Source organism: Neolamprologus brichardi, chromosome 14 (assembly GCF_056152115.1).
Source record: "Neolamprologus brichardi isolate AB-2024 chromosome 14, ASM5615211v1, whole genome shotgun sequence".
Lineage (NCBI taxonomy): Eukaryota > Metazoa > Chordata > Actinopteri > Cichliformes > Cichlidae > Neolamprologus > Neolamprologus brichardi.
In genome coordinates, this window is record NC_142117.1 from 23,634,622 (window position 1) to 23,647,439 (window position 12,818).

A 12,818-nucleotide genomic window follows, 5' to 3' on the forward strand; every position below is an offset into this window, starting at 1 on the left:
GCATTTGAAAGTCCTGGAGTGCCCTAGCCAGTCTCCAGACCTCAACCCCATAGAAAATCTGTGGCGGGAGTTGAAAGTCCGTGTTGCTCGGCGACAGCCCCAAAACATCACTGCTCTTGAGAAGATCTGCATGGAGGAATGGGCCAAAATACCAGCTACTGTGTGTGCAAACCTGGTAAAGACCTATAGTAAACGTTTGACCTCTGTTATTGCCAACAAAGGTTATGTTACAAAGTATTGAGTTGTATTTTTGTTATTGACCAAATACTTATTTTCCACCCTGATTTACGAATAAATTCTTTACAAATCCTACCATGTGAATTCATGGATTTTTTTTTCACATTCTGTCTCTCACAGTTGAAGTGTACCTCTGGTGCAAATTACTGACCTCTGTCATCATTTTAAGTGGGGGAACTTGCACAATCGGTGGCTGACTAAATACTTTTTTGCCCCACTGTATATACACACATCTATAGCTTTCATATAGCCGACCATTTCAGAGGAATGCTTTGTTATTGTTTTGAGAGGAATGTTTAAGTCACTTAACACTGACCTATGAATCACCCAAACATAAAAAGCACCTAACTCAAGTAATGCACCAGTGTTGTGTCTACAGATAATGACAACTTGCCTGTTGTTGAAAAAACAAAACAAAACAACAAAAACTCGTCCCTAAAAAAATCCCCCACAATTTGCTCCTTTTCTTTAGATTAATCTAAAGAATTATTCATTACTAGTAATCTGTTATTATTATTACCATTATCATTATTATATTATTAAGCTAAATACCAAAGATAATAAAATCTGACAGGCATAAGATAGAATTTTTGTACCAGCAATGTCATTCCACCACAAGAGGCATCAACTGAACACCTGGCATATCTTGACACAGTGTGCAGTGCAATCTTTAAAAAATTGAGGAAAATGACCAAGTGGAGGACAAGTGTCAGACCTAAATTACAAACTACAGCCAACGCAGCCAAGGACATAACATCCGAAAGTTGTGTCCTTAAGAATAAGGGGGGAAAACAAACAAACAAACAAAAAACCTGTTCACTGAAGTCTCATTAGAAATGGTCTCAGTGGGAGAGTGGCCATCAAAAAGCCATTCTTAAGAGAAACAGGCTGAGCAATGCCAAAATAGAGAAGAACTGGACTGAAAAACAGTGGCAACACGTCCTATAGAGTGATCCACATTTGAATTTTTTTAGTTAGACAAGGTCAGGGAAGAGGTTTCTAGCCATCTGTAAAACACAGTGGAGGGTCTAGTGTGGTTTGGAGCAGTGTTAAAAAGCTTTTCAAAATTGGTGGAATAATGAACACTGAAAGATACTATCAGAACCGTGGAATACTACCAAGATTCCAAGTATCTGATTGGAAAATGCTTTACTTTTTAGCATCCCAAACATACTGCCAATGCAGCAGAAGCATAGCTGGATAGAAAAAGACAATGAAAGACATCATGGATTAGCCTCCAACATTACTGAAGCAGTGTATTATCTTAAGAGAGAACGAAACACAAGGAAGCCAACATCCAAAGCTTCTTGAATGTCCTTCAAGAAGCCCAGAGAATTATTCCTGAAGACTACTTCAAGAAATTACAAAAAAAGCTGTTTAGAGCTCAGGCTGTGCTGAAGAATAAAGATTGTCGTACAAAATATTGACCTTGAAGCTTGTACTGTAAATGTAGAAAAAGTTTTTGCTTTATTTAAACTGTATGTTTTTGCACGTTTCAATCAATCACACATACTTCCCATTTCTGTAGAAAATATAAAGAAATGGAGGTACCTCAAGACCTTTGCACAATGCCAAAAGGAAGAGTTTAAATGAGCCCATTTTAGGAAAAGAGCTCAATTCAAGAGTGGCTTTTGAAATTGAGCTTTTCATTAAACATGAATATTTACCAGTTATTTCTTTAAACATTTTATTTTGCAAAAAATAACATTTTGCCACACAGTCCAGATAACTTTCACAGAGAATACAAAAGTGTTTCTTTTAAGTGCAATATTTTATATACCACATTCAGTTAAATTGAATGAGGCAATTTCACAACTCCAGCACCAGTACAGCAGTAACATGTTTGTACATATCCAACTCTGATGTTTAACTGAGACAGGAAACCTGCTCATAAACATGATACTGAGGCTAAATGTCAGGTGACATCTGGCAGGATTCACTGACCTCAAAAAGCTGCATTATCTTTGAAGTGTTGCACTTCTTTAACTTTGCAGACTGTTACAGCCTCTACCTCAGACATTTGTTGAGACTTATTATGAAACCACTAGTGGCACTTCTGATATTTAACTCAAGAGAATCATTGAGCTCTGGTGCAACCGCTAAACTCTGCCATCAGGTTTGGATGGCTACCTCTTGACACAAAGGCACGCGACTCCCTCTTGTGTTAAAACAGTGGGACTGCTTGTTGAATGCAGTCAAATCTCTAGCATATAATCCAGTCCACCGCACACACAAAAGCAACATGTTTATACATCAAAGGTGAATGATATCACATCCTGACATCTGATTAGAGCCTCTTTCTGCACACCAATGGGAGTGTGCAGGTCAGACACCTGAAAGTTCAGCACGTCAATGTCTGACGCTCCAAATGTGGCCTCCACCTTCACATTCTCGTACATCTGGAACTGAACCTTCTTGTTGGTCATGGAGAGCAAGCACCGGAGGAAGCCCTCTCTCAACACAGATCGAGCATCCTGCTCTTTCTGCAGCTGCTCGCTGTCGCTATCTGAAGCTGCTGAGGAGGAAATGGAGGTTCGGCAGAGAGCGATGAAGCGGGGCGAGTTGGGGTCAAATCCACGGCTGTTGGGGTCAGGTCCTTTGGGCAGGCGGAGTACGGGCACTGGAGTCGCCATGCTGACTGCTTCTGCCAAAGCCTGCAAAAGGAAAATAAAATTCAGGAGCAGGAAAATAAATGTGCTCAGGAAAAACTTTTCCAAGCACAACCACACAAAAAAAGATTAAACTGCAAACTAAAAATAAACAGATCTACTTGCAGTTCAAGATTAGCTACTATATTATGAAAAAGTCATTCACTGTCACTTGTAAATTGTCAGTTAACTTTTCTTTTTATATGTAAGACTCGGCAAAATAAGTATTTAAGATGAAGTGAGGGGGATCATCATGGAAAAGTTATTTATTTGTTAGTTACATTAAGTAACAGGTATAAAAGCAGTTATGTAATTATAGCGCTACAGTTACAGATCCTGCTACAAAATGTATGTAAACCATATGTGTTTGTTTTAAGTTTATTTCTATGGGATCAAAATCACATCTTAACAATTCTAAGTATAAGTGGTTATTCTTTTCCCCCCTCTTTATCCTGTCAATTACTCATATCCGTGTTCAGATTTTTGAGAACTGGTCTTCAGTCAAAGATGGTGTGACATGGGCAGAATTAAAAGCAGCATGTCACGGATAAGAGAGATATAACAGAGACATAAGAAAAACAAGCAAAAAAACCAAACAAACAAAAAACCCAACAACAACACTCGCCTTAGTGCATTAGTGCATTCTTAGCTTTACTGAAATCAACAAACCTTTCATAGCTCGCTAAGAGTTGCTGATTAACAAATGATTTGATCCCATTCTCTGCTGCATATCACTGTAAAGTATATTTTGATTTTGTGTTTTTCCTTTTGTGCGTGCCTTTGTAAGAGTAAAGCATGATGCGCCATTCGGGGTTTTGATAACAAGTTATCCACATTTTCATCAAGTTTTATTTTATCGTTTTCTCTCCGGCCCCCCTCTTTCTTTCTTTCTTTCTTAAATACATTTGGAACTTTTCATTGTAAAAATGCACTTCAAATTTACGTTATTATTAAACACGAAAAAAAAAAAAAGATTTATATCGTCGTTTCATCCAAAGCAGAGGTTACAGTGAGCTAAAACGTTTCATGTACGCTGCCCGACATAAGGCAAATTTACCAGAAAAATAAAATTGGCCAGTTTATGATCAACTGAACTCCATTAACAGTTAGACACTTGGTTTACAATCCCGTTTAATTTAGACACAACATAGCCGCACAAAACGACCAGAAAGCATAGTGAAACAATCGAATTAAAAATGCACAAATGCTCTTTCCTTTACTTACTGTGTGCTTTCTCGCGTTAGCACCGTTAGCAACAGCTAGTCCCAGGCCTTGTTGTTCGGTTTCTTCCTCGACGGATTCATTTGCGCATATAAATCAGCTTAAATGGGCATTACCTCCCCCTACTGGACGTGAGGGCAAAGAGCCAAATTTGCAAATAATATTCGCAGTTTTTTTTTATTTGAAAAGTGAATTTTGAAATATTTTATTCTATGCATCAATAATAATAATAAAGGTGGACATGTAGAGATATCAAGAAGCAACTGTTAATACCATTAAAAATAATGTTTTTGAATACAATTACTTTTTAAAGACACAGTAAAGTAACTTGTTAAAAGTGTGTCAAAGGTAAGTCAAATAACCATTCATTAAATCCGACATAAACAGAAGAGCATTTCTGAAATCAAAGTCATGCTACAAGTTAGTTTGCTGAAAATTACCTCCTCTGTTGTCAATTCAGCTTATTGTAGCATTTTTCTTCAGGACCTGTAGTCGCAAACATTTGGAAAATCCACCCACAGAGCATAAGTAAATTTTGTAGCCACTGATGTAAACAATATATATAACTTTTCACTAGTCCGTTGTTATGTTGCAACATAAATTTTGAAAGCACATACTTTTGAAAGATGAAGTAAGATGAATTACCAGTTGAACTTTTCACAACACCCGGGGCTTGTTTTGCCCCACAGCCACTGTGTAGTAAACAGTGTAGCAAAACAGAGCTCAAGTGAACCAGATAGATAGACATAAGGTGTCACGGTCCTGGGTAAGTGGCCCAGTGTTTTGGTTTTCATATTATTATAGACCTTTGTTTTTATCTGGGGTTTGACTGCTAGTGATGGTTTCTGTTTTGTATTTCTAGTTCAGAGATTTTGGTCCCTGTACTCTGTGTCCCCTGTGTAGTTTCAAGTTTGTGCCCTTAAGACGGTTGTATTTCCTGTTTTACTTTGAAGGTCTGTGTCTCAGGTCATGTATTCTGTTTTGCTTCCCCATTGTCTTGTCTAATTAGGCTCAGCTGTGTCTCCCTCCTGTGTGCCATTTCCTTGTTACCTTTGCTTGGTCTCAATTCAAGGGCTGCATCCTTCGGAGACCCGGCCTTCGCAGTCTACTCAGGCCAGGTTGAGAAGGCTGGAAGTGCGAGGCTGTGAAATAGGACGGTCTAGCCTTCAGATTTGCGTCACCAGCTGTGTTTAATAAACTCAGCCATCTGCTCCTTGCTGTCTTAAATATAACAGGACATTGGAGTAAATTCTCTACCATCTCACACTTCTGTTTAATCAGTTTTCTATTTGTTTATTCAGCTGTGTAAAAACTATAACTTTAATCTCACCCAAACCGTTTTACTCAGGAACAAATAAAACACAGAAAAAAGCCAAACAATGACATTGTTAAGTTACCTGAGTAGCAAAAGACACGCGGGGTCTGAAAACAATGTGCAGGGAGTCTGGTGTTCTCGTCAGCTTTAGTGAGTCCTTACCACCCTTTCAGCTATTGAGTCTCCGAAAAAATCGGAGCACTTTTGCAAATATGTGAGCAGATATTTGAAGTTGACACAGCTACATTCTTGCCTGAAAATATGTTAAAAGTTTACTTTGTGACCCAGAAAGAGTAATAAGATTAATGTTAAAACTAAGCAGCTTCCACTTTTGTTGGAAACTGGAATTGGCTGGGCCATGTTATGAATCCTGGGATAGGTTGGGCCACGAAGGATACACCTGACCCATCCTTCAAATTCAGGGAAATGAAGGAATTGTCGGCCGCATTTGGAGCAGCCTTCGAATTGGGACAGCCCTCGTCGTGTCACTGTGACGTAGTCGGCCTTCAAATGCAGCCTCGGAAAGGTCCAGCCCCTGAATTGAGACACAGCCCTTGTGTGTATATTTAGTGTGTGGTTACCTCTGTTCTTCATCGGAGCGTCTGCATATCATGCATGTTGGTCATCCTGCTCATCTTCCCCAGTGTCTCTCCAGCTATGTTTTCATGTTTCAGGTTGTTTATTTTTATAGTTTAATGTTTAGCTGTCCCCAGTTTAGGTTTTTGTTGGTGGTTTTGTGGTAATTCTTACAGCTGCAATAAAGGCTCAGTTTGAAACACTCTGTCCTGCATCATTGTCTGCGCCTGGGTCCACACCTCTTATGACCACCATGACATAAAGGAAGATATTTTGTGATTTTTATTTCATTTTCATTCATTCATTCATTCTTTTTTTTTCTTTTTTTTTATCTTTGACATTATTTAGCTCTCTAAATTTCAAGAGAAATCGCAATAAAGTTGGATTTTTTTTTATTTCTAAGAGTAATGCATTTTTTCACACTATGGAACTGGAAAATAAAACAGGATTTTGCTTTTAATAAATAACGTTTGAGTTTTTTTGGATTTTGTGAAAACATGTTTTACTGAGTGTTGGTTTGAAGATAGAGGTGTTTGTTAGGGCTTTTGTGGTTCAATTTAAAAGGTGATTGGTTAACTCAGTTTTATTTATACAGCGACAAATCAAAACAACAGTTGCCTGAAGGCACTTTATATTGTAAGGTAGATCCTGCAATAACACATAAAGAGAAAAAAACAACTTGTATGACCTCCTTTGAGCAAGCGCTTTGGCAACAACAATGGGAAGGAAAAACTCCCTTTTAACAGGAAAAACTCCCTTTTAATAGGAAAAACTCCCTTTTAATAGGAAGAAACCTCCAGCAGGCTCAGGAAGGGGCGACCATGTGCTACAACCGGTTGGAGTGAGGGGAGGAAGACAGGACAAAAGTCGTGCTGTGGAAGAGAGCCAGAGATTAATAACAAGAAAAAACAGTTAGTTAGAAATATCAACTGTTGCTTCACTCTGTGCAGGTTAGTGATGTAGAAAGACAAGTTTTAAGTGATATAACTATAACTAACTGATCCAATCTTGATCCATCCCGATTTAAATGGCTAAATTACTTTCTCAACATGTCTTGAAGTTCTCTAGAGGCCTGGTCATGAACTAATCATTTGATTCATGTGTGTTGACACAGGGTGATATCTAAAACCTGCAAGAAACTGGCCTTTGAGGCCTGAAGTTGCCCACCCCTGCTCTAAGGTCATTATAAGGTCTTTGATTTTGTTTGTTCACAAGATGGAGCCAACGTGCTTCGTATTTGCAAAGTCATGATTCAGTGAAACGAGATAGTGGAAAGCTGTGGGTTGGCAACCAGAGGAGTGAATCCAACGGTGTAAATAATTTCCCACACCCAAGCATTTGTAGCCTAAGCTCATTTGCAAATCCTGGCACTTTGTCCTTTAAAAGTTGGCTTTGTTCACAGTTAACAGATTTGCACACAGATCCTGTCACTGTCTGTCTCCGTATAACCTGGGTGAAGAAGACCCCCCAATGGGGTCATCAGGGGGTCTGAGGATGAGATGAGCGTCACAGCATACATAGTTTGGGAAGCACAGGCACCTGGTTCATGTTGCATTAATTTGAGTGACAGGTGGAGGTCCAGTGTTTGCCAGTGCATCCCAGACAGTTTCTGCCTCTCTCTTAGTGGTGCATCCAGCCATGTTGGAACCCTCCTCTGAGGTCACAGCAGCAGCAACAGTGCCAGGCTGAAGAAAATGAATGTACAGAAGGCAGCAAGCCCAGAAAAGTCCAGGACACATACTCAGGGAGTGTGCTGACCAGCTGGCACATGTCCTGATGGACAACTTTACCACCTTTCTGAAGCAGACTGTTGTTTCATCATGTTTCAAGTCTACCATCCTATCATTACAGTGCCCAAAAATCCACCATCACATGTTTTAATGACTGTTGCACTAGCTCCCCTAATGATGAATTGCTTTTGAGAGGCTGCTAAGAACTACATCATCTCTATAGCTCCCATGTACGACTGCTACGGAGCCACAATGGAGTATGTTGACCAGCTGTATCGCCACCTGGTATGGCAATTGCACGGTCTAAGACAAAAAACAACTGTAGAGAGTGGTAAGGACTGCAGTGAACATCATCAGGACTTCTCCATCCATCCAGGATGTCGTGCACAAACGACGTCTCAGCAAAGCATTGTTTCCATCATCTGTGACTCCACCCACTGACACCAAGCACTGTTCTCCCCCTAGAAAAAGATTTTGTGGCATGAATTCTGTTTTAACATTGCCTGTCTTGGTTCCAAAAGTTTATTTCAGTGCAATAAAACTGCATTTCCTGAACAACTCCATCTCTGCACAAAGGTAAGACACCAGACAAACAGAATTCACCCACTCAGCCAAGTGCTTCCCACTCGACCTCTCTCTATTTCCAAAGATCCTGTACATATGTCTGTGAAAGTTCTCAGTCATCCAGGTCATCGTAGTCTAAGGAGCTTGGATAGGAAAGCGTCTGGACTTCTTTAAATCGCTTGAAGACGTTTCATCTCTTGTCTGAGAAGCTTCTTCAGTTCTAGGGTCAAATGGTGGAGAGTCACAGATTTAAGCCCTGTGGGAGTTTCCCCCAAAGAGGGACAATAGACCCCCTAATGATCCTCTGCCTAATCGCATGAGCCAAGGTGTGAAGACGGGTGTAGGTCACAATCAGCCAAGGTTTTGGGTGAGCTCATTGTGAAACCTAACCCCACCCTATCATGGAATTTCCTGAGGTCAGATGGCCCAGGATGTGAGTGGGAGTTGAGGCATCTGGGAAGGATCTCAAAACTGGATTATAGATGGCAAAAAGTTGGTGTCGTAAACCACCGCCTCTGTTCAAAGATGGTCGCTCACAGTGGACATAAATGGCTTCTTTCACTCCTCTTTCAAACCATCTATCTTCAAATTCAAATTCAAATTCAAATTTTATTCGCCACATGCAGTGGCAGGTTGCCCTGCAGTGGAATGAACCCGCCCCCCGACCTTACACACACAACACAGACATCACATGGGGATACAAGTCAGAGAACGGTTGATACAGAAAAACCACTGAAATGGACACTACAATGGGAAAAGTACAAGAGGAAAAAAAGAGACCTCTACTTATGCTGGGCTACAGGAGGACAGCATGAGAACAGGAAACAAAAAAACTCCTCTGCACAGAAAAGCACATAAATGTCCACAGTACAACATTATAGAGCACGTGGCCAGCAACAGGGTTGGATAGGGGATAAGGAGTAATCCCAGGCAACACAGCAGCCATCCTGCCACTGCGCCGACTCTCCAGCGCGGGCCCAGACCCGCCTCCTGTTCCCAAGGAGGCAACAAGCATCGAAGGCATTGGAAGGGGAGGGGGGATGTGTGAATGCTTATCAGTGTAAGTGTATGTGTGTGCGTGTCCATAGTTCAGCTGAGACAGTGTCCTTCACCCTATCAGGCTAAGTAAACAGTCTGCTAGCCAACCCAGGTGGCCTTGCATGGGATGTCTGAAGTATACTGGGATGTCGTGCTTGGAGGAGATTCTCCTGAGTTTTTCTGATACACTGGCTACATAGGGGATGACAATGTTGTTGTGTTTGTCTTTCTTATCCTCCCTAGCTGGTGTCTGATCTTCTTTTCTGTGCATCTTTGCTGACTTGATGTTTTAAGAGCTTTCTTTACGTGTGTGTTCCTTCTTTTTCCCTTCAGGCTTAAAGGGAATATTTTCTGCCCGGTGTTGTAGGGTCCTGATTACTCCAAGTTTGTGTTCCAGCAGGTGATGGGAGTCAAAGAGGAGGTACTGGTCCGCGTGTGTGTGAGCTTCCGATAAATTTCAATGTTGAGGTCTCCATTCCCTTCAATGTACACGGCACAGTCCAGGAATGGCAAACAGTTATCCTTTGTGTCTTCCCTGGTGAACTTGATGTTTTTATCCACAGAGTTAATGTGAGCAGTGAAGGATTACACCTCTTGTGTTCCTGTACAGTTTTTCCTTACTTATTGTTAAGTTTTTTATATACATTTATCCACATTTCTTAGATTTTTCTCACATGTATATAACCTAGATTCTTTAAAAAAAAAATTTTTTAATATCTTTAGTTCTATTCGTTTATATCATACAGTCCAAAAACTCCAGTCCTCGAGGGCTGGTGTCCTGAAACTTTTCCATGTGTCCCTGCTGCAACACACCTGAAAAAAATTTAGTGGCAACCCCTAACCCAACTCAAGTAAATTTAAGTAAAAGTTCATTGTAAAAAAAGTACTTCTAAAACTACTTTTATTGCACCATGTTCATTCACCCTGAGCTGCTGCAACATGAATCAAATTGCTGAATTGCCACCTCAGCATTCAGCCAAGTTCCATTACTAATGACCAGAGATGGGCAGTAACGCGGTACTTGTAACGCGTTACTGTAATCCGATTACTTTTTTTCAAGTAACGAGTAAAGTAAGGGATTACTATTGCAAAAACGGTAATTGGATTACCTAACTTTCCCGTAGGAACGCTGCGTTACTGCGTTACTAAAACCATGATTTTTTGCGAGAATGTCTCATGACAGTGACGTAAGCAAGTGCGACGTTTGTGAAAACAGCTGTGTGCAGTGCAACAATGGATAATATATCGAGTGCGGGAGAGAGTATGAGCGTGCAGCGTTTAAAGCGTGGAAGTACTGACCTTACTTTGAGTTTGATTCCATAAAAAGTGACATAAAAATTTGTGTCCGTTGTGCGTGGGAAGAAAACTTCTTTTTACAGTGAAAAAAACCCCCTAAACTTCCGTGCAAACGCCGAGTGCGCTATGACGTAATGGGAAAGTCACAGAGAAACTCGCGGATTCTTCCACTGACCGCTGTGGCACACCTGCACCAAGGTAAACCTCCGCCCACCTGCTTTACAGGTGAAAATAGAGCAAAAGGACCGCTGAGTCTTTGACTTTATTTATTTTCTGCTGTGTTTTACTTGCATCTATTTGAAAGAGTGAGTGTAAACACAAAAAATATTTTATTTTATGTGCTGGAATGTGCAGAAAATAGGTTTAAATATTAAACAAATTTCTTCCAGTCAGAGAATGTTGCATATAATTACATTTTTGCTTGATGCATAAAGTTAAAAGGTTAAAACTAATAAAACAAGTTTTAAAAAGGGACTTTTCCATTTGATTACATTTTGTATGATGGATTATGTAGAAAAAGTAGAATTGGGCTGAAAGATCTATCGCTTTATCACCTATTCAGGTTGTAAATCGTGTTTTTAAAAAGTAACTAAGTAATTAATTACTTTTGAAAATAAGTAATCAGTAAAGTAACGGGATTACTTTTTGGGGGAAGTAATCAGTAATTAGTTACTGATTACTTTTTTCAAGTAACTTGACCAACACTGCTAATGACCTACTAAATTTTGGTGTAGCAGGCAGCCTCCCCCATATCTCAGCCTGTGGGGGAGGCTGACATGATGACTGAGCAATCTTCAAAAGAGATTGAGGCATTTTGGCTGCTGACCTGAGAACTGAGATCATTATTTCTCTAACAATATCCATAACAGATCTAAACCATAAGTTAGAAAAAAATCACTTGATCCCAGTCTTACTTTTTTTTGCCTCTTTCTTACCCTAATCATCCCTCATAGTTTAAATGGCCACAGAGTGTTTGTTCTCATTACTGTGATGAAGATCATTTAGCCATTTAAATCAGGTTGGATCAAGGACACATCTAAAACCTGCAGCACACCGGCCCTCGAGGCCTGGAGTTGCCCACCCCTGACCTAAAACTACCAACCAACCACCCAACCAACCACGGAGCACAGAGTTTAAAAAAACACAAACACACATCAAACAATTTATGGTTGGGGGGAGTGAGTTCCTGAGTAAACATGTGAAAATCCCCCTTCTTGGTCTATTTTTGCCTCTTTCTCTAAAATATTTGAATTGACTTGTGTCACCTTTAAACAATCAGTATGCTTGATAGGGAATTTAAGGATATTGGCTTGTACAATAGATCCATCCATCCATCCTCTTCCACTTATCCTTGTCAGGGTCATGCAGGGGCTGGAGCCTATCCCAGCTGTCTTAGGGCGAGAGGCATGATACATCCTGAGCATTTCCCCAGTCTAACCAGGCTAACACATAGAGACAGACAACCATTCGCATTCACACCTATGGACACACACTATGATCTCTTTTTTTTTTTAAAAAGTATATGCTAATTGTTTTGTGTCTTCTTGTACACATATGCTACACGACTGGTGTATTAGCGAGTAGTCTTTCAGTCATTAAGTGTGCAGATGGGTTTGTTGGTCATTCGAAAACGTTTGTATTTTATAATTTAGATCGCTTTCTACCCAGATGAACATAATGGACAATTTTAAAACTTGTCTTCATCATATATCTTTTAAAATCAGAGGTAAGTTAGTTACCCTGCTTTGATATTACTGAACCCGTGTTGTAAATGAAGGTTTATGATGGCTGTACATTTTTAAGCAAACACATTGTGTGTGTGTGTGTGTGTGTGTGTGTGTGTGTGTGTGTGTGTGTGTGTGTGCGTGTGTGTGTGTGTGTGTGTGTGTGCGTGCGTGTGCGTGTGTGTGCGTGTGTGTGTGCGTGTGCGTGTGTGTGCATGTGTGTGTGTGTGTGCATAAGCCACCTTGATTCTGTGTTGACTAATTGCCCATTTTTGGGCTATATCACAAGGGAGTTGTGGTTTTAAAACAGTTTAGACTGAGCTGTTTGCTTCTTTTGCATCTCAGTTTTAGAGACAATGTGCGGTCGGAATTTCCTAAAACGTTTACAGATGTTCTCGCTCTGGTCTCTAGGCTTTGGTAGGCTACTTCATTCCTTTGCCAAAATTGATTCTTTTGAATTAAACATTGT

General features: G+C 40.2%; 1 protein-coding gene across 1 annotated transcript; it reads right to left on the minus strand.

Annotated features, from left to right (window-relative positions):
- Positions 1–1,907: 1,907 nt before the first annotated feature.
- Positions 1,908–4,181, minus strand: gemin7 (gem (nuclear organelle) associated protein 7). The gene is made up of 2 exons (XM_006795384.3): positions 4,110–4,181; positions 1,908–2,891 (listed from the first exon to the last, which is right to left on the minus strand). The coding sequence occupies exon 2, from the start codon at positions 2,868–2,870 to the stop codon at positions 2,484–2,486; it is 387 nt and encodes a 128-aa protein (XP_006795447.1). The 5' UTR covers positions 2,871–2,891; positions 4,110–4,181; the 3' UTR covers positions 1,908–2,483.
- Positions 4,182–12,818: the final 8,637 nt, after the last annotated feature.

Bases quoted from the DNA above. Each gene is read 5' to 3' on its own strand.
- gemin7 (XM_006795384.3), bottom strand. From the start codon at position 2,870: ATGGCGACTCCAGTGCCCGTACTCCGCCTGCCCAAAGGACCTGACCCC.